This window comes from Erpetoichthys calabaricus, chromosome 1, assembly GCF_900747795.2.
Source record: "Erpetoichthys calabaricus chromosome 1, fErpCal1.3, whole genome shotgun sequence".
NCBI classification, from domain to species: domain Eukaryota; kingdom Metazoa; phylum Chordata; class Cladistia; order Polypteriformes; family Polypteridae; genus Erpetoichthys; species Erpetoichthys calabaricus.
The window spans coordinates 95471760-95494396 of NC_041394.2; the positions used below are offsets into that span (position 1 = coordinate 95471760).

A 22637-nucleotide genomic window follows, 5' to 3' on the forward strand; every position below is an offset into this window, starting at 1 on the left:
CCCAAGCCACCTCATCTGACTCCTCTCGATGCGGAGGAGCAGCGGCTCTACTCTGAGACCCTCCCGGATGACTGAGCTTCTCACCCTATCTTTAAGGGAAAGTCCAGACACCCTGCGGAAGAAATTCATTTCAGCCGCTTATATTCGCGATCTCGTTCTTTCGGTCACTACCCATAGCTCATGACCATAGGTGAGGGTAGGAACATAGATCGACTGGTAAATTGAGAGCTTTGCTTTGCTTTGCTTTAGTGTCTGTTGAGCAATTTCTGAAGTACAAAGGAAATGCAAGAAGAGCAGAAAAGTCAATAGAATTTTTTGGTGGTCACCAGGATGCATCTTTCTGTACTAAACTTTGATACTGTTCCTGCTCTACAATGACGGCATAGCTGCCTCAAGAGTACTGTGTGCTTTTTTTGGTCACTGTATGTCACTTTCAGTGCAGCCAATGCACCAGAAGGAGTGAACCCTTTTATGTACTGAACCTAATTAATCCAATCCAATGCCCATCCCAGCACAGGGTGCTACCCTATTGAAGGGCAAATGAACATGCACATTCACACTCACTCACTCTCTAATACTTATAATAATAATAATAATTCATTACATTTATATAGCGCTTTTCTCAGTACTCAAAGCGCTATCAACAATAAACCTAATATGAACATCCTTGGGATCAGGGAGGGCAACCAAAACACTCAGAGAAAACTCAAACAGAACATGCAGATGACACTCAGACAGGCCAAGTTGATATTCTAATGTAGTCTCCAAAGGATGGAATCAGCAGCAGTTTATCACTATACTCCGTTGAATTCAATCCAGCTTTTCAAAATTCTATTACCCAATGAAAAAAATCTTCCAGTTGTGGAAAAAACAGACACTTCTATCTTTGCTTTGTTGAAAAAGAACACCGAGGTCTTTGTTATTAGAGCACTCGCGAGGGAGGCTAAACCTTTGTAACATGCTCCCCAAAGGAAGTCAACAATAAATTTTATAGAATTAACACTACCACCCCCACTTCAATAAGACTTTTTCTTTGTTTTCTTGGTGAGGACAAACTGGTTGTGACATCTATAACTCGCCATTGATCAATAGGATGGATTCGGTTGATCTGGCTAGGCGGGTGTCCCCTTCCTCCTTCAATGCACCACACACATCGCTCCTGAAGTCCCGCACTTGGAAGTTGATGATGCAGCCCTTGGGTTTTCAATCAGCAACCAGAGAACCTCAAACCAAGCGGAACTGAGCAACTCCAAGTTTCCCAGAGAGTTCACTAAGATTTGATGTCATATTAGTAGTTACATCCTTAGATAAATTTCAACAGCTTTTTGAGGAATTCCGTGGCAACATGCTTATCTTGCTGGTGATTACCACAGACAAGTCAATGGACTTCTGTTCTGAACAGGTATTTTCATTATTACACAGATGATGTATACAAGTCTTGACAATGCATTTCTTTCAAATAAGTAAATAGCATTTGATGTGCTTGAAGGCACCAGTGGAAATGAAAAAGTTCTGATTTCAAAACCACAAGCACTTCTTCACATACGGGCACTGGAGAGTCTTGTCATGTAGTTACGGAGTTGATGTGGACAGCACTGTTTTGTTATACACTTTTTTCAAAAGTTGCTCCTTTTTGTGTGTTTTCTGCATGGCTGCCGTCTTGTTGTTGATGGTCGCTATACAGCACTGCTATCAAGTGATTCAGCTGACTTCTTAAATCTGGCATCACATAATTTAAAGATGAAGATGCACTGTGTGAAGTATTCACATATTGAATTAAAGACTGAACCTGTTTCTCAAGTATTTTTTTTCATCTGGAGCTGGGAATGGTTATATGATTAGAAACAAAATATTTTTGGTTAACATTTTGTGATTTTCATTAAAATTTTTATTTGTCTTTCCTCTTAAAAGTGTTCCCATTTTCCACTCTATTTTTCATTGCTTGAAGTTTCCACTGCACTAGATCATAATGTTATGTGCTCCTTTAGTTGTTCTCCCACAGATGGAAAATGGTGAGCCAGAAAGGTAAAAGGATAGGGACCAAATGATAAATGTAGAAAATATAATGAGGTAAACTTCAGAATAGAACTGCGAAGACTTTTAAATTCAGGATTCCTGAGCCAAAACATGAAATGAGTCGTAGTCAGAGAACTACATGCAAAGTGTTAAGCAAGAAGTCAACAAAAGATCAGCACTCAGCAAAATAAATGCAAATCGGTATTTTAGATGTATTCACAGTGACAGGAGGAGCTGAAGTAAGTTGTCTTAAATATCAGTCTAGATGCATGAAACACAGGGTGAATCTTTAAGTGAATTGTTAAAGCCAGCTTATAAGATACTGGACCCAAACATTTAACAATAGAATGGGGAACGATACAACATGGAGTCAGTTTACAAAAAGGAACTACAAGACAAATGTCGTATAGTGAGCCATATATTTTGCCACAACCCAAAACTCTTGGGCCTTCCAACATTTACGCTCAGCAAAACATTTGGCTTTGGTGTCAGCAACTTTTAGGCTTCCTCCCAGTTTATTCCAGAAACTATGCAATCAAGAAAGTTAAACTAAAAGAGAAGGAACTGCTGAACCAACTAAAGGAAAATGTAGCAGCACTGGTCTGAAACCATTCGAATGGAGACAAATTGTTTTCAGAATAATACCACACATTACTGGCAAATTCAATTAAAGGCAGACAAAATTTACAATTAGACTGCAAAGAATCTACCATACAATTTAAAGACTTTAAGTCTTGATGACTTCTTCCTTCTGTCCATTAGATTGAGGACAGTATCATACCTGAAAACTCATTGTTAAATGAAACAATCTCCAAAATGCTAATCCTTAGAAAAAAAATTCTAAATTAAGATAAACGTTTAGAAAAAGAATTGTAAGACTATGTGATGTTTGCACATTAGCTTTGTGAGTTAGAAGCAGGTAGATAAGAGACAGGAGAGAGGGACCTGAAAGTGTAAGGAAAAGAGGCAGCAAAAATTGAAGCTGGAGACCATGACTGGAAAAGAGCGTGTGTCCATTTTACTTGAATAGCAGGGACTACTCTGAGAAACTAAACTCATGGCCAACCTGAGAAAGAGATAACTGCCCTCGTCAGTCGTTACTACTGTAAATTTTAATCATTAAAGAGAAAACCTTGAAATAAATTAGAACTAGAAAAAGACAAGATTGAAAAGCACCTAAAAAGTCTTCATGTTGGCTATAGCTGAGCTTCAAAGTGTATCAACATATAAATCACGAAACAAGAAGAGTGAAACTGGGAACTGCTTCTCTGCATGTATGCTATGTGATATACATAACTTACTCGTAAAGCCACCATCTTTGCTCATCACACAAATCTTTCAATGGTTCTCCCCTAAAATTCTGTCATTCTTTCCCAGGTGTCAGTCTGTTAGTTCCCCATGGTGCCATTATGGAGGATACTTCTTGGGAGATGTACATGATCGTCAATCAACAGGAGTCCAGGTAAGAACGTGATCACCTTGAAAATACACCCGACTGCACAAAAGGTTTGCAAGATGATGATAACAATCTGACTGCCTTTAGAGCTTCTTTTTATGATGATTAAACTCATACAATTTCATTTAGCACCCTATACTACTATTCTATTTGAATTATTACAATGTCTGAGGTAATGTATGTCAACAGAAGAAGGGCGCAGCAGATTTGGTTAATACAGAAGGATAAATCACTTACGAATCTTAGGTGCTTTTCTTCATAGAAAGACGTTTATATCCAGTGTTGTGCAAGTTCACACCTCACAAGAACTAGCTCAAAGTTCAGTTCACATAGATTAAAATGAATAAATTCACGTTCATTTCGATTTTGAACTAGTTCGTGTTCAGTTCATTTTGTATTTTTTAAGGAATTAGAATAAATGACCCATGAGTCTCCTTTATTCAATTTTGCATGCCTTATATTAGGCTATTACAGTGTTCCTGAATAAAATACAATAATTATGAAGACTTTTTTATTTAAATACACTTTATTGAGTTATACCCAGCAAAAAACACATATAACCATATATGCTAATATCCTCCCGGTCAAGAAAGAAATTAAATAGATGCAAGTATACATATAAATTACTGCTCTATTTCCAACCGTGTGACACAAATGGTGACTGTGGAACCAGCGTGTAGGTGAACTAGCCTATTATACTGTCAAAATTTGTGTCACATATTGCATGTCCAACAGGGAAAAATATAAAATGGCCTTGCGAAGTACGTTTTCCTAAAAGTGAAAGCGGAGCTTCACTGTATCCTCGTGTCAGCGGGGGTGCAGCTTAAGCACAAGCAGGCAGACACAGACAGTACCTATTTGATTTTATTTGACGTTATTTCTTCTGAATACAAAGAAATGGCAAAAACTTCATACGAAATAAATATTCGTAAAAATCCACTATTTATGCTTATCTGAATACCGTATTCAGATTCTGCTCCACCCCAAAATGGCAAAACGTTTAATCTGGTCCTAAACCAGATTGAGAATGTCACATAAAACTGAACTAGCTCACGTTCACGTTCTTCACTTGCAAATATGTTACGTTAAGTTCACCGTTCTTAAGCAAAATGAGCTTGTTCAATTAATGCACTCTTTTAAACTAGTTCATGCACTGCTTATATCTGTAACTTCATTGAATTATTTTATCCATCCAAAAGATGGAGTACATCAAGGAAGAAAACTCTTCCTTGTTCATGCAGCTTATTGCAAACAGGGCCAGCCGTTTGTGTCGGGACTCCCTGACTAAAATAGTTTAGTGCTTCCTGTGTGGACATTCAATTAAATCCAAGCACCCTACCACTTTGTGACTTATTGTCTACAATTACATTGCATGTTGCCAGTCATGTGCTACAGGGATCATGTGATATGTTTTGGCATCATTGGCCTACGTATAAAAGATGGCAGTGCACAGTTCCTGACTGTTGTCATTTTAATATTTTGACCAACTGAGAATTTATTTTCAGATATATTATGGTTCAATCTCTGCTTTTTTATTATTCAAATTATTATTTGTATTGTTTATGATGTTTTAGGTTTACAGGGTCATAAAAATCCTTACCTGACTGAGATAATCAACATGAAACATATTGTCAATTTTGGTGTCATGATTAGTGAGTATCTCCTTGAAGACTAAAGCCACCAAACTTTTTCCTATTTTTCCCTACTCCATCAACATGGGGTATTGTGTGAAAAAGTTACTTGCACCCTCTGGAAAATGGCACTCCCTCACTCCTATATTTCATAACCCTATTCTCTCAATAGGTGGCCGGCCCTGTGTATTTCCTCCTTGGCAACATCCTGGAAATAGTGTACTGGGGGATCTGTTTAATAGTTCAGGGCTTATGACATCCCAGTCTTTACAAGCACATTTTAATCTCCCTGGTTCCAGTTTCTTTTCTACTTTCAACTCTGACCAGTGCTCAGGACCTGTGGGATTTCCCTGACTACCTTCTGCCAAAACACTCATTATACTCTTTGTTTTGTAAAACCTGTCTCTACTCTCTATTCCTTACTGTGCAAAGCATCCTAGGAACCTCTGGCCTTGATTTCTCTTTGGTCCAGAGACCTTTCTCTTCTCCCTTCATCCCTTTTCATGGGACCCTGTTCTCTCCAATGTAAGGTTTTGATCTAGAAACCCAAACTACCAGCACACAAAGTTCAAAATTCTACACAGACTCTATCCTAATCCCCACAAGTGGTTTCTGATGGGTCTCACTGCTCTTTGTCAATTATGTTTCCTTGGTTTACCCAGCTCTTTTCTCCTGTTCTGGCACTGTCTCCCTGTCTTTTCTTTTTAGTCACACGTATGTCACCTACTGTCTTCCCTTCTTTCCTGCAGTATCCCTCTGTTACCTCACATTGTTCTTCTTTTAGACCTTTATAGGTTTCTACTTAAATTCTCTAAATACAAGTTATTCGGTCTGGGTACTCTGGCAGCCAGACTAATTATTGCCTCCCACTGGAAGACACCTGAATGAGTCACTGTCAACAACTGGCAGTCCACCTTCTACAATTTAAAACTTTTGGAGTTGTCTGCAGTGTGGATTAATGGTGCTTCCAGTACTGCAATTGAATCCTGGTCTGCTGCGACTCAATTGTTTAAATCTCATCTTGCAACACTTTCATTTTTTTTTAAATAATCCCTTGGCTCAGGCTGAGTGGGAGAGGGTGGCAAAGGGTGGGTTACTTTGCATGTTATGTTCGTTTATTCCTGTAAATTTGTTTTTGCTTAATAAAAAGTTGATCACAAAAAATGATTAGATTGTATGACCACCTTACATTAAAACTTCTGTATGAGAACAATATCATCTTTATAAGAGAGAATTCTGAAAGAGTTTCCACGTGTCCACTTTTTTATTTTGTTTTTGGTTGTAGTGTCCATCATTTTATGGTTAATCCTAGTTTCATTAGATATTTTGTTCTAGTAACATTCTGCTATTGCGTCCATGTGTTTACTGCATGGAACTGCAATTTGTAAGCGACTGTTTAAGAATGCCAATGAGTGTCATTCCTTATCCAATTTTTTGGAAACACAGAACCTTCTAAACTTTTTTGATATAGTGGTTACGTAGAGAAAGGTTTAGAAGACACATAAGAACTACTGTATTTTAGCCTTTTTAGGACGTTTGACTTTTGTTTGGCAAGTTGTGATTTTTCATGCTATTTTTCTTTGTTCCTTGTTTAAATCACAACACTGACATCCATGTTTTTGATCTCATTCTGTAACTCTCAACTCTTTTTATTAGTATTAATGTAAGCTACCCTGAGAACTTCAGTGTTGGGACTTTTATGGCTGCTCTGATTTTGTGGCTTGGTTAGTATCTATTGGCTTGGTTTTTTCTTAACTATTTGCTCTCCAGTATTTTCTCAAGTTGGGGTGGACACCTTAAAAGACAGACAGACGGACAGACAGACAGATTCCTAGATAGATAGATAGATAGATAGATAGATAGATAGATAGATAGATAGATAGATAGATAGATAGATAGATAGATAGATAGATAGATAGATAGATAGATAGATAGATAGATAGATAGATAGATAGATAGCATGATTTGACTAACTCTATTTATAAAACACAAGAAAATCACCACAGATGCCATGTTTATTTTCAGAATAACGATGAGAGACGATGACATTTAACATTTTTTTGTGCACTTTAATGATGTTTGAGCGTTTTGACAAATGAGAACTCTAGAAGTATACTTGCCCATGTAAACACAGATTATTAAGAAACCAGGTTTCTTCCTTAACTGGGTTATTCATCTTAACTTAGTTAGGTGTAATCATGTAAATAGACCCCAAAGTACTTGCAAGGGGTGCACCATCTCTACATCCACTCCCTGAATAGTGACTGGACATAGTGGTTTTTTGGTGCAGTGAAAGTCAATGGTTTTACTGAATTTAAGTTATATACAATTCTTTCTGCACCACAATAACATGTTCTCCTTACTCACACCTATACTGTGTCTTATTCCCCTTATTACTGCACCCCAAAAGTGCAGAATCATCTGAGAATATTTCCAAATGACATGACCTAGTGTTATATTTGTAGTCTGAGGTTTAACGTGTAAAGAGAAAAGGAGACAGAACTGTTCCTTGTGGTGCTCTAGTGTTGCTCGCATTCACATCAGAAACACAGTTCTGTTTTCTGCCTGACAGATAGCTCCTTATCCAGGACACCACATGCTCATCCACGTGTATATCTCTGAGTTTACATCTTAAGAGGGATGGCTGAATGATATTGGAAGTGCTGCAGAAATCAAATAATCCTCACAGGGCTGCCAGTTTTGCCCAGATGAGAAGAAGCCTTGTGGAGCAGACAGATTATTGCATCTTCCACTCCAATCTTTGCCCAAGCCTGCAAACTGCAATGGGTCCAGGGGGTCTATCACAAGAGGACTCATATAGTCCAGGGCCAGCTCCTGAAAGGTGTTCATGATATAAGACATAAGTGCCATTGGTCTGTAGTCATTAAATGAAAAGACGCCTGCCTTCTTGGGAACAGTAATGCAGGACTGAGCCCATCGTAGTCTGCCTTTTCCTGTGTGTATCTTCCTCAGTTTTCTCCTTACTTGGTCTTCGGTTACATTTGACACCTCATACTGATTGTCAGAAGTGGACTTATCACTGGCCATTCTAGTTGACGTGGTATGAGTTTTTGATGTAGTAGGGATGGTGCAGGGAGATTGTTCATTAGAAGAAGGTGAATGTTGGAGGGAAAATCTATTAGAGATTTTGTTTCAGGTGTTAGCTTTGTTCATATCCCCTTCTAGCACCTGAGCCCTGGATTGCTTGAGTTCAGTTATTATGCCGAGGGCAAACCAGACATCTTTCATGTTATTCTAAAATAACATGATCCTGAAATTACTGGACATTTAACTCCCAGAAGCAGCATGAGATGGAATGGAGATGAGTGCCTGATCTTAGTAAATGAAATATAAGGCAAATGAATACAACTATCACTCTCCAGATTGCTCCTGTCCTCTGCATGACTTGCCCAGCAGAAATTTTGTGTCTTTAATTTTTTTTTTTTTTTGGAATGATGATTGTAAAGGGGAATCCTTAATACTCAGGGAGAAAGCATCAGAAAACAGGGTTATATAAATCACGAATGAGTGCTTTAGAGGGTCCCAGCTCCTGCACAGGCAGTGTGGGTTGGAGACAGCGACTCTTGTGAATCTGTATAACCCTAGATAGATAGATAGATAGATAGATAGATAGATAGATAGATAGATAGATAGATAGATAGATAGATAGATAGATAGATAGATAGATAGATAGATAGATAGATAGATAGATAGATAGATAGATAGATAGATAGATAGATAGATAGATAGATAGATAGATAGATAGATACTTTATTAATCCCGATGGGAAATTCACAAAGAATGCTGTTGTAGATTATTTAGAAACAGACAGGATGCTAGTGTAATGTGTCTAGTTGGAGAGTTACTTGGAAATGTTACTGGGTGGACAGTATAATTTTTTAACTTTCCTTTTTATCTGGCCTTCTTAAAAGGAGATATTTGAATAAAGAGAACTGCAGCAATCCACCTAAGAGGTGACAAAAGCCTAGTAAACTCCTACTTCATCTGTAAAATTGTCTCTGTGAACTTGTCATAGCCTGACCTTCAACTGACTGCTGTCAGTTGGAAGTTCTGCAATTATTTTTAAAGTTCTTGCACCTTCTAAGTTTAGTCACCATTTATCACCAATCATCATGACTCTTCAAGCATTCCTCAAAACCAATAAGCTTACAATGAGAGACCAGCGGCTGCAAAGCAAAACACACCTACCACAAGTGCAAAACAATACATTTAAGAAAGGTGACACAGAGCAGTCCTACAGATTGCATGCCTGTTAATCAAAAAAAACCTCTCATTGAAAGCCCCCTGTAATTACAGTATCAAGGTAGTGTAAATAAATGAGCTAAAAGAGCAATCACGGCCCTTTGAAAAGAGTCAAAATGACTGCTTAGCTCTTTAGAATGGAGGACCATCAAGCTTTTGCTTCGTGAACTTAATTGCACGTTATGAGTGGTGTGTTGTATAATTATGTGCATTGCTTCTTTGCACCCATATTATCTATCTTCTGCCCGGATTTACATAGACCCATTTCTGAGTAATCAGAGCATTAAAAATAGTAAAGTCAGAAGTCTACAGAAACGTCACACAACATATTCTTAGTGGTGTATTTTCACCACCTCCTCCATTTATTATTTGAATGTGACAGTTAACCATGCAAGTCTGTCCTGTTTATTTTATAAACAATTATAACCTTTTATCTTAAAACAATGAGGTTTATTTAGGCAAATATAGCAGGCATCAATTAAGTACGTAAAGGCACTATGTACATCTTCTGCAAACTGAAAGTTCTAGCATTAAACGTATATAGCAGTCTTGCTCCCTTATGCCTATTAGTTTAGCTCTGTTTATAGGCAGCCATCTTCTGAGACCTGTGAATGGATAAGACCTTTGAGGAAAGAACTACCCACTGATCAGAATCAAAATCACATTTATTGGCCAAGTATACAGTACATGCATACAATAAGTTTAACTCTTGTTTTTGGATGACTCTCTTAGTATAGTTACATGACTAGTACATATCTGAGATACATACTGTACAAGACATACAATGGAAAACATATGCATTCAAAGTGCAAGGCATTGCAGAAAAAACATTAAATATATGTAAGAGTAGTGTGAGATATGGGGTGAGGTTTGACCATACTGAGCAAGGACAGCTGAATTAACCATTTGTGAGTCATCCATTTGTGAGCTTGACAGCCTTGTTTTGATGTAGTTTAGTCTATAACACATGGTAGATTTGACATGAGGGGTCAGGGATGATTTTCTCTGCCTGCTTCATGACTCTGGAATAGTACAAGTCCTGTAAGGTGGGAAAACTGGTGCCAGTGATCTTTTCAGCAGACCTGTTTGTTGTAGCCTGTTCTTGTCTTGTTTAGTTGCTGATCCAAACCACACTGTGATGGATGAGCTGAGAACAGACTCGATGATTGCTGTGTAGAACGGAATCAGCAACTTCTGTGGTAGATTGAACTCCCTCAGCTGTCGCAGGAAGTACATCCGCAGCAGTGCCTTTTTTATTATGGAGTCTATGTTGGTCTTCCATGTCAAGATGAGGGATGAGAGAAGAAACCTTATAAAATTGAGACATGTGCATTAAATGTGTGTGCTGTATCCTCATGCTTCATTTTTGGTGCCTTGTTTCAGAGAGATCAAAGGGAGCATAGGTATGGACACCACCTTGAACCCCCTTCCTTTACCCTCCAACGACTATATACACTCCAGTTCAGTCATTTTCCTAATAATATTTATAGCATTGAAACAAACAACATTTGCAGTCTTTCTCACTTGTTTGGCTATTTTTAAGTTTTTAGACTTATTCAGCAGTTGCTTATAGTCAATACTACAGAGCAGTGGTTTATTTGAACACATTAATATAACCTGTAACTGGTTTATGCAGACCCCTGTTCACTTGCTGTTATTGTTTCCCAGTTCAATAAGTTCCCCACTGGTTCTAATGTGCCCCACTGGGCACTCTGATGCCTCACATTTGAAGGACCCTGTAGATACAGCAAGAACTCACAAATACCATTCAGACCCCTGAATGACTGGGAACTGAACTGGAGAACTGTGAGGAAGCAATGCTAAATACAGTTCCACTGTGCCCACTCCTTATTCTACCAGACATATTCATAAAGTTAATTTTATTGTAATTTGTTTTCTGCAATTTAGTAGTTAGTGGGGATAGCAGTAACAGAAATTATACTGAAGGATTGCCTCATGTAATAATCTCTTATCACTGATTTAATTTGTTTTCCATGTTTCATTATGGCTTCACTCAAGTTTGCAGCACTATAAGAGAAAATATACTTCAGTTAAGAAAGTGAAGGGTGAGAAGGATGCAAGTTCATCTTGGTTTAGACATTCAAACACGGGTGTATATGCCGCCATGCATTTATGTACTTCCAACTGACTTTATTTTTTCTCTTCAAGTTTATACCGAACCAGTTTTATGTTTTTATTCAGTTCAAAATCAGTTGTACTTGTTTCATAGTGGTTTTGAATTGTGTTTTAGTATTTATTGTCTGTTTAGTGTTGTTTTCTTCTTTGGGATGAGCATATCCCAGCTGTGACACCTCCGCAGATCTGTTCTACACAGCCTGGAAAGTAATTTTCATGTTGCTACGCTAAGCAGTGTGTATACCTTTTGAAAATTGATCTGAAATGGTCATGCTTTCAAGTGAATCAAATTAAGATATAAAATTTGTGCCCTGTCAAAAACTATATAAAATCTCTGCTTCTCACTTACAAGTACCCTGCCCCTCGCCTTCCAATAACCCTCTGCTCAACTTTCCAATACCCTGTCCTTCACTTTTGGATACTCACACATCACTTTCCAATGCTGTACCCTGCACTTTCCAATACTTCATACTTTACCATCCAATGCTTTGGCCTTCACTACACAATATTCCACCCCTGGTCTTCCAGTACAGCACCCCTCAACCTTTGGCTTTCAACTATTCTGCCCCTCACTACTCCAGACTCTTCTAAAACTCCACTCCTTGCCTTCTATTACTTCACACCCAACTTCTAACACTGTAGTCCTCTACTCTGCACCTTCCAGTGCCCCATACCCACCTTTCCAAATCTCTGCCCTTTACTGTATTTCTCAATATTCAGTTCTGCTCTTTGTAATACTTCACTCCCCTCTCCCTCCAAAGCCCTGGCCTTTGCTTTCCTCCCACCCTATTATTACCCAATATCTTGTCCATCAGTTTCCAGTCCTTTGCCACTTATTACCCAGTACTCGAGTTTTTGACTCCTCAACACTCAGCTCCTAAATCTTCCATGCCATCCACCTTTGAATACTCCACCTCTCTTCTTGTAATAGTCTGTCCCTCACTTTTTGATACTCCATTTCCCACTTTATCCCAAGTGCTATTCATCTCTTCCGATACTATTCCAATCCATCTTGCTTACTAAATGTTGAGAGTATTGATTCCATTCATTTTCCCCAACAAGCCACAAACCTATTCACTTCCAAAGGCAAAACAGGACACTGTAGCCAATGATCTCCTTGACCCACTCCCACTAGCTAAAACTAAGACAGGATGTCAACTGATGGCACAGCCATTTTCATGTTAAACTGTCAAAAGGACAGCCACCTCACACTTCCTTTCTACAACTCTACTTCAGCTGAATGTTTTCCTAAACCACATCCAGTAAAATGAGACCAATCCCATTTGCCAAAATCCTAATTTAAATTTTGAGCCTGTGGTTCAAAGAAATGTTGAAAGAGAACATTAAAACAGTCTAGACAAGAACAGGCCATTCAGCCCAACAAAGCTCACCAGTACTATCCACTTAATTGATCTAAAAAACATTGTCTAGTTTTGAAAATCTCTAAAGTCTTACTGTCAACCATGCTAATTGGTAGCTTATTGGTGTCTATGGTATTCTGTGTAAAGAAAAACAAAATTTACCCTTAACAAGTTTCCAACTGTGTCCACGTGTTCATGATGAACTCATTTTAAAATAACATTCTCGATTCTCTGTACTAATTTCCTTCATAATTTTAAACAATTCAGTCATGTCATCTCTTAGTTTTCTTTTGCTTAAACTGAAAAGGCTCAGCTCTTATAATTTTTCCTCATAATTCAACCCCTGTAGCCCTGGAATCAGCCTAGTCACTCTTCTCTGGACCTTTTCTAGTGCTGCTTTGTCCTTTTTGTAGCCTGGAACCAAACCTGCACATAGTACTCCAGATGAGGCCTCACCAGTGCATTATAAAGCTTGAGCACAACCTCCTTGGGCTTGTACTCCACACATCGTGCTATATAACCTAACATTCTGTTAGCCTTCTTAATGGCTTCTGAACACTGTCTGGAAGTTGATAGCTTAGAATCCACTGTGACTCCTAAATCCTTCTCATAAGGTGTACTCTCAATTTTCAGACCTCCCATTGTGTATTCAGACCTAACATTTTTACTTCCCATGTGTAATACTTTGCATTTACTGACATTAAATTTCATCTGCCACAAATCTACCCAAGACTGTATGCTATCCAAGTCCTTCTGTAATGATTTAATGGATTCCAGATTATTTGCCAATCCACCTATCTTGGTATCATCTGCAAACTTAATCAGCTTGTTACTTATACTCCCACTAGGGAGTTCCCCCATTCTCGCTTCACTCACCAAACCCCTCAGCCTGCGCTCATGTCTCTGCCGATCACGTTGTGAAGAGGGGGGCAGAACACACCCCAAGTTGACGCGGTCGCTCCTCCACAACCCCCTCTTAAATGGTGATACAATGGGAAACAAATAGTTTTTTTTTCCTCCTCTTTGCTCGATCAGCTGCTGGTTTGCTGCTGCTGCCGTGCCACATGATCTGCATCTTGTTCGTAGCTTCAAATATTTAATAGCCTGTACAGCAACTATCCTACTCTTTGTCTTTTATTTCCGGCCCCAGGCATGGTTAAATCTCTTGGCACAAAGTCTTGTCTCGCGGGATGTGAGTTCTTGATATTTTTTAGTTTATAATTTAAAAATGGAATAAGAATCTGAAAATCTAACAACATCACATTAAAGTTCGATAAAATCTGAAAAGAATGATGCCAAACATATATATGTAGGTTTTAAAATAAGCCCGATTTAAAGCGTGACAAAAAACGTCACATAAAATCATTGCACAAAATCATTGCACTTTTAGGCTTAGGAGTTTATATAAATATAGAATAGATGTAAATCATTTATAAATATTGAAAATAGTAGCGGCCCTAGCACTGACCCCTGTGGAACACCACTCTTAACATCAGCCAATTCTGATGAGGTTCCTCGCACCATCACCCACTGCTTCCTGTGTCTGAGCCAATTCTGCAACCATCTAAAAACATCACCCTGAACTCCCACTTCTTTTAATTTGATGCCCAACCTCTCATGTGGCACCTTATCAAATGCTTTCTGAAAGTCCAGATAAATAATATCATATGCTCCACTTTGATCGTATCCTTTTGTTGCCTCCTCATAGAATTCCAGCATGTTAGTAGATACTGTAGATAGATAGATAGATAGATAGATAGATAGATAGATAGATAGATAGATAGATAGATAGATAGATAGATAGATAGATAGATAGATAGATAGATAGATAGATAGATAGATAGATAGATAGATAGATAGATAGATAGATAGATAGATACTTTATTAATCCCAAGGAGAAATTCACATACTCCAGCAGCAGCATACTGATACAAAAAACAATATTAAATTAAAGAGTAATAAAAATGCAGGTATAACAGACAATAACTTTGAATAATGTTAACGTTTATCCCCCCGGGTGGAATTGAAGAGTCGCATAGTTTGGGGGAGGAACGATCTCCTCAGTCTGTCGCTGAAGCTGCTCTTCTGTCTGGAGAGGACACTGTTTAGTGGATGCATTGGATTCTCCATAATTGATAGGAGCCTTTTGAGCGCCCATCACTCTGCCACGGATGTCAAACTGTCCAGCTCCGTGCCTACAATAGAGCCTGCTTTCCTCACCAGTTTGTCCAGGCGTGAGGCGTCCTTCTTCTTAATGCTGCCTCCCCAGCACACCACAGCATAGAAGAGGGCACTCGCCACAACAGTCTGATAGAACATCTGCAGTAAATTATTGCAGATGTTGAAGGATGCCAGTCTTCTAAGGAAGTATAGCCGGCTTTGTCCTCTCTTGCACAGAGAATCAGTATTGGCAGTCCAGTCCAATTTATCATTCAGCTGCACTCCCAGGTATTTATAGGTCTGTACCCTCTGCACACAATCACCTCTGATGATCACGGGGTCCAGGAGGGGTCTAGGCCTCCTAAAATCCACCACCAGCTCCTTGGTTTTGCTGGTGTTCAAGTGTAGGTGGTTTGAGTCGCACCATTTTACAAAGTCCTTGATGAGGTTCCTATACTCCTCCTCCTGCCCACTCCTGATGCAGCCCACAATAGCAGTGTCGTCAGCGAACTTTTGCACATGGCAGGACTCCGAGTTGTATTGGAAGTCCGATGTATATAGGCTGAGAAAGTACAGTCCCCTGCGGCGTTCCTGTGTTGCTGACCACGATGTCAGACCTACAGTTCCCGAGACGCACATACTGAGGTCTGTTTGTAAGATAGTCCATGATCCATGCCACCAGGTATAAATCTGCTCCCATCTCTGTCAGCTTGTCCCTAAGGAGCAGAGGTTGAATGGTGTTAAAGGCGCTAGAGAAGTCCAGAAACATAATTCTTATAGCACCACTGCCTCTGTCCAAGTGGGAGAGGGATCGGTGTAGCATATAGATGATGGCATCCTACACTCCCACCTTCTCCTGGTATGCGAACTGCAGAGGGTCAAGGGCGTGGTGTACCTTTGGCCTCAGGTGGTGAAGCAGCAGCCGCTCCATGGTCTTCATCACATGTAACGTCAGAGTGACAGGCCGGATGTCGTTCAGCTCACTAGGACGTGATACCTTTGGGACTGGAGAGATACAAGAGGTTTTCCAAAGCCTCGGGACTCTCCCCTGTTCCAGGCTCAGGTTGAAGATGCGCTGTAGAGGACTCCCCAGCTCCAGCGCACAGGCCTTCGTGGCGATACTCCATCTGGACCCGCTGCTTTGCTGGCACGAAGTTTCCTCAGCTCTCTGCTCACCTGCGCTGCTGTAATTGTGGGTGGGGATGTCTCTCCTATACTGGTATCAGCAGAAGGATGGGTGGAGGGTGCAGTACTCCAAGGTGAGAGTGGGTTAGGGTGGTCAAACCTGTTAAAGAAGTTGTTCATTTGGTTTGCTCTCTTCACGTCTCTCTCAATGGTGACACCCTGCTTCGAGCTGCAGCCAGTGGTGATCTTCATCCCATCCCACACTTCCTTCATGCTGTTATTCTGCAACTTCTGCTCCAGCTTTTTCCTGTACTGCTCCTTCGCTGCCCTGAGCTGGACTCCGAGTTCCTTCTGCACGCGCTTGAGCTCATGCTGATCACCGCTTTTAAAGGCCCTTTTCTTCAGGTTCAAAAGGCCCTTGATGTCACTTGTAATCCATGGCTTGTTGTTAGCATAGCAGCGTACTGTTTTTACTGGAACTACAATGTCCATACAGAAGTTGATGTAGTCAGTAGTGCAGTCAACAACCTCCTCAATGTTCTCACTATAAGATTCCTGCAGGATATCCCAGTCCGTAGTTTCAAAGCAGTCTCTCAGAGCCTGCTCTGCCTAAGGGGACCACTTCCTGAATGAGCGTGTGGTTGTAGGTAGCTCCCTCACTCTTGGTTTGAAGTGAGGCTGAAGCAGAACCGGGTTGTGATCTGCTTTGCCAAGCGCAGGCAGCGGGGTGGCGCTGTATGCTTCTTTAACGTTTGCATACAGTAAATCAATAGTCTTATTTCCCCGGGTGTTACAGTCCACATACTGGAAGAAGGCAGGTAATGTTTTGTCCAGCGTCACATGGTTAAAATCTCAAGCGATTAGCACAAATGCCTCAGGGTGCTGCGTTTGTATCTTAGCCACAGCAGAATGGATGATGTCACCCACTATCTCCACGTCCGCCCGAGGAGGGATGTAAACAATAACAACAATGACGTGTCCAAACACGACCTCCCTCTTCTGAACCCATGCTGACTGTTCAGAATAACTCCTGTCCTTGCCAGATATTGCTCAATCTTATCCTTAATAATTCCTTCCATTAATTTTCCTGTGATGCACGTTAATCTTACCGGCCTATAGTTGCATGGATCTGCCCAGTCACCCTTTTTATATAACAAAATAATATTTGCCATTTTCCAGTCCTTCGGAATTTCTCCAGTGTACAGTGACTTCCTAAAAATATGTGTCAAGGGTTTATATATGTACTCGCTAGCCTCCTTAAGAACACGACGGTAAATATTATCTGGTCCTGGAGATTTGTTTGATTTCAGCCTATTTAATCTCAGCAGTACTTTTCCCTCTACAACTTCCAAATCAATCAGTACCACCTTAGTAGACCCTGTTACCACTGCAGAGTTATCCACTTCCTTACTTGTGAAGACCTCAGAAAAATGCTTATTTAGAGCATCAGCACTGTCTGTGTTTTTTAATTCCCCTTTACTATTCCTGATGCACTTAACTTCCTCTTTGACTGTTCTTTTACTACTAAAATACTGAAAGAATCTCTTTGGATCATCGTTCACCTTATCTGCTTTATTCCTCTCTAACTGTTTTTTTACCCTCCTTAATATAAGAGAAGTTTAAGAAGAGAAGTGTGAGAAATCCAAAACAACTGGATAAACAGCTTTTCCCCTTCCGTGTTTTCAGAGCAGTGAGCCCACCTTCCTTCCAATCCTATAGCGCATCACAAGTTTTTAACTTCCATATTCTGATTCTCTCACTTTCTAGCCTTCACCCTGCTTGTCCTCTTACTCTCAACCCACTGAACAGAGGGCATGCTTGACGTGTGACATAGTTTTGTATCTACTAGTTCGGAATCTTTCGCTGATGGTAAAGTAAAAAAGTTCTTTTGCTTATTGAAGGGTTTTGAAGGCAGTGTGCATCAGCAGCAGTAAACACTTCACTGAAGCATTGTGTGCAAGTAACAGATCGGGCTTTGTGCTGCGGGCTTGGAGAGGGCCGAGTGGGCTGCTCAAGAACAGCTGTTTTCTTTAGATAAGGAGGCAGTCGACATGTGTGTCACTTTCAAAGTCAGCAGTTCTGTCCATGGATGTGAAAGAAGAGAGGCAAGGGTTTTACATGTTGTCAGCAAAAAGGCAAAATGGCAGTTTAAAAACTGCTTTTGTTTTTATTTTTTTTTACATCATAGAAGAACAGAGCCATCTATTCCACGGTTTTCTATCCCAGCACAAAAGACAGAGGGGATGAACTGGACCTCAATGTGACATCAGTCCAAATACTAAACCCTGTTTCTCTCCTCCTTTGGATTTGGGCTTAAACACTGGGAGAGCATTATCCCAAAGTGGCTAAAACCACAAGCCCTGTTAGCTGGCAGAGTGCCACCCTAGAGTAAAGGATCAACCCAAACTGCTGAGTGCAGCAGTGCGAAATCTCCATCTGCCGCTTAACAGAATCTGCAGCCAGCAACATGTTGAGTGCAGATGTAGCCATTTCAGCAAATTTCATGGTGGAAATTGAATTTTATCTGATGTGAGAAAAACAAAACGGGTTCAGTTCAGGAATTTCTAGAAATCGTGTCTTGTTTCAAAATAAAATAAAAAACAAATATAAGAAAACCCCAACATGGCAAAATTCATAAGAGTCTGACTACCTCTTTAAGATGTTATGGAGTTTACAGAGCTTCATTTATCATTGTTCTATGTGTGTAGGCTGATTTAATCAACTTGGATTTGGTCCACCACAGAAAGAGATTTTTTTTTGTCTGCCACTTGTTGGCAAATATTAGCTTGAAACAAACTCAAACATGCACAAGGTAAAATAAATCAAACCCTGCATACTGATACCAGCCAAATCTCACTGATCAGGAGTGCTAACACGTCAGGTAACAGGCTTGCCTCAAATAACTTATCTGGGTTATGGCATCTTTTGTGAGCTCTTTTACCTTCTAACCCTGCAGCCCAAGTTGTATCACACTGGGCAGTGAAGTATTGAGGCACACATGGTATTTGATCCTGTGCCTATCAGAATTTAAATATAACAGTGCAATCAGGATGTTGTTTACAGTCAGCTGGAGAACTGTACAAATAAGTGAAACCAAAAAATAAGGTTTAGGACACTGAATTAAATCCAGAAAGTGGGATTAAAATTCCCAGTTACTATAAATGGGATTCAGCACGAGTTTACAATGGTTAGTCTCATGGCCAGCGGTGTAACCTGAACATGATGGGTCCTAGTTCAACATAAAAAAAATTCAGACATGAGCATCAGTAGGCTTTGCGCCTTAGGAAACAAGGTACCCGAACTGTTCTATAACATTTCAGTTATCATTTACCGCTCTGATGCTGATCTTTCTGATCATAAAATACGTAATTACAATAGCAATTGACAAGACAAATTCATAATTAATTGCAAAAATACAGTATTTGCCATAATTCTTGAGATATTATCAAAAATTCATTTGAGAGTTCCTCTAGAGCGCCATTTTCTCTTGCACAATTTGGCTCAAAAACTAATCAACACATCATCATCTGATAACAGGCTTAAGTTTTGAGTTTGATATTTTTCCATCCAGCAGTTTTACCTGTAGACCATCCTCAACAAACTGTGACACACAGACACACACACAAACAGACACACACCCATCATCAAGATATCAATGTTTTCGGTATCAGAGGACCCTAAAACATCAAGATCCATCGAAAACTGGAGATTGAAATTTTTGACGACTCTAAAGCTTTCACTCTTCCTCTGTAGACAATAGGTTATTGTGGCGGAGGACGCAAAGCAAAAATTAGCCACTTCCCCCATATGAAATTCAATTAAATCTAATGTTTACTGTAAAAGGTGACTATTCAGAAATATGCTTTTATGGAGCTGTGAGAATGATAACACAATTATCCTTTTCATCCTGATAGCATAATAATAATAGCAACCATGCAGTCGCCATTGCCACTCCTTCCAGCCCCATGAACCCCTTTGGAATTGCTCCACCCACTTTGCCTATAACTACGCAGCTGCTTCCTGTGACCTCAGTTTGAATGCTAGCCTGGTCATTATTGGTATGTATTTTGTATGTTCTCTGTGTGTTTGGGGGTTTTTCTCTCACCATACTATCAGGCCACCCCTAACGCTCAGTATATGTACATTTTTGAAAAGCACATGATAGTATGCAAGACAAAGTACTTAGTGTTTTGGTTCTGCTTGTTAATGTTCTGTATTCTCTGTTTAAGTCCCTTTTTCATGCCTTATTTGTTTAATTTCAAGTATTTTCTATATGTTTATTACCCTAAGTTCTTGTCTATAAGCCGGACTCATGTATTAGCCGGAGACCAAAAATCATACGAATTTTTAAAATAAAATCGTATCATAGATAAGCCGGACTCATGGATAAGCCGAACGTACTATAACCTATAACTAATAGAAGGGAGGGAGGTCAGTGGTCTCACTCGCGCCCATTTAATTTCTTTAAGGGGGGAGAGAGTGTGAGATATTGCCGTCTCTCTCACTCCCCGCATGGCGCGGTTGGAGCGGCCGGAGCGCGTTCTTTCTGCTCTGGGCGTCGCCGAGTCAATACGAGCGCGTAGCGGTCATTTAAATTGTGATTTTATATGTAAGCATATTTAAATATATATCGCGGATTTCTGCGGACAATGGGTCTTTTAATTTCTGGTACATGCTTCCTCAGTTGGTTTGCCCAGTTGATTTCATACAAGGGACGCTTTTGGCAGATGGCTGAGAAGCTACCCGGCTTACTGTTCTCTCTCTCTTGCGCTGACTATCTGTGATCCTGACGTATGGGGATTGAGCAGGGGGGCTGTTTGCACACCTAGACGATACGGACGCTCGTCTAAAAATGCTGAAAGATTATCTTCACGTTGCTATCTTTTGTAAAGCTGATTCCTGAAAAGACATGCTGCACAGTGCTTCGCATACTTAAAAGCTCGAAGGGCACGTATTGATTTTTGACTGAAAAACAAACTCTCCCTCTCTTTGTCTGCTCCTGACGGAGGGGGTGTGAGCTGCCGCCTTCAACAGCTTTGTGCCGCGGTGCTTCGCATACTTAAAAGCCAAACAGACATATTGATTTGTTTGCTTCACTGCTTTGAAGAGGAAGATATGTTTGCATTCTTTTAATTGTGAGACGGAACTGTCATCTCTGTCTTGTCATGGAGCACAGTTTAAACTTTTGAAAAAGAGACAAATGTTTGTTTGCAGTGTTTGAATAACGTTCCTGTCTCTCTACAACCTCCTGTGTTTCTGCGCAAATCTGTGACCCAAGCATGACAATATAAAAATAACCATATAAACATATGGTTTCTACTTCGCGGATATTCTTATTTCGCGGGTGGTTCTGGAACGCAACCCCCGCGATGGATGTATAAGCCGGACTTATGTATAAGCCGATATTCTATTTTTTCATTTTCACAACTTTTTTCCTTAGATAAGCCGCGGCTTATTGACAAGAACTTAGGGTATATTTTTTTATGTAATATTTATACTTTTTTATTTTTATGCAGTCATGCGTTCTCTTGGGTCCCTTGTGCTTTGGGGGTGGTCCCCCAAGAGGTCGGGCCACCTGTCTGTCTTCATGTTTGAGCCGCCCCCAGACCTATAAATACTTTGGAGACCCACTGGTCTAAGGTGGTTTGTTATCTTATTCTTGGTATTGTTGATTTCTCCGGTATTTCGCATTTACTTTGTTAACTGATAACCTGGATTTCAACCTTTTTTGCTCCGTTTCTGATTTCTGTCTTTGGATTACTGTGTTAGGGCTTTGTTTGCTTTTTGGATTGCTCTTTGGACTTATCCATTATACATTTTTATCCTTTTCAGAGAATTTCTGTGTTTCAGTTCTTTTTGAAAAAATAGTATTATAGAAGAAAAAAAAATTCTTCATTTGTTGCTTAAATACAGTCATAGGTTGATGGTTACCCTTCCCCTGTTGGGGGCATTTGATACAGTATATTTGGACTTATAGTTATGTCACCAGTTTCCTTTTTTGAAGGCCTGCATTCCCTGAACCAAACAGATAAAATTAAGATCCTAGTCAGATAAAGTGGGCATCTGCATGTGTGCATCAGCAAAGAGTTTTGCTGCCTACCAGTCACTGTGGAGGCCTCTCTTGTAGATTTCATTTGGGAAAAATCCCTGCACCAGAACACCAAGCACTTCTGCTTCACAGCTATACCAGGATTCAAATCCCTGTTTTCTGTCAGAGGTTGCATATCCTTCCCATGTCTGCGTGGGTTTTTTTTTTCTTTTTTCCTCCCATATGCTATATTAGGTTAACTACCCATTCTAAACTGCCCCCAAAAGTGATCTAAACTAATTGTGAGCATGATTCTGTGCCCAATGACCCTGACCTAGATTGAACAGGTTTAATAATGGATCGATGGAGAGTTAACAGGTATCTTGAACTATGGGAGCCTCATGCTAAGTTTCTTAACCCCCAGGTAACTGACAATTAATTACAAGATCAGGAGTGAGAGT

The 22637-nt window shown here is 39.9% G+C and overlaps 1 protein-coding gene across 1 annotated transcript in view; it reads left to right on the forward strand.

The window, feature by feature from the left end:
• Positions 1 to 22637, forward strand: part of unc5db (unc-5 netrin receptor Db) — a 759038-nt gene that overhangs the window by 648435 nt on the left and 87966 nt on the right. Inside the window, exon 11 of the mRNA XM_028803567.2 lies at positions 3394 to 3478. Coding sequence (XP_028659400.1) covers positions 3394 to 3478 — 85 coding nt within the window. The remainder of the gene's footprint in view (positions 1 to 3393; positions 3479 to 22637) is intronic.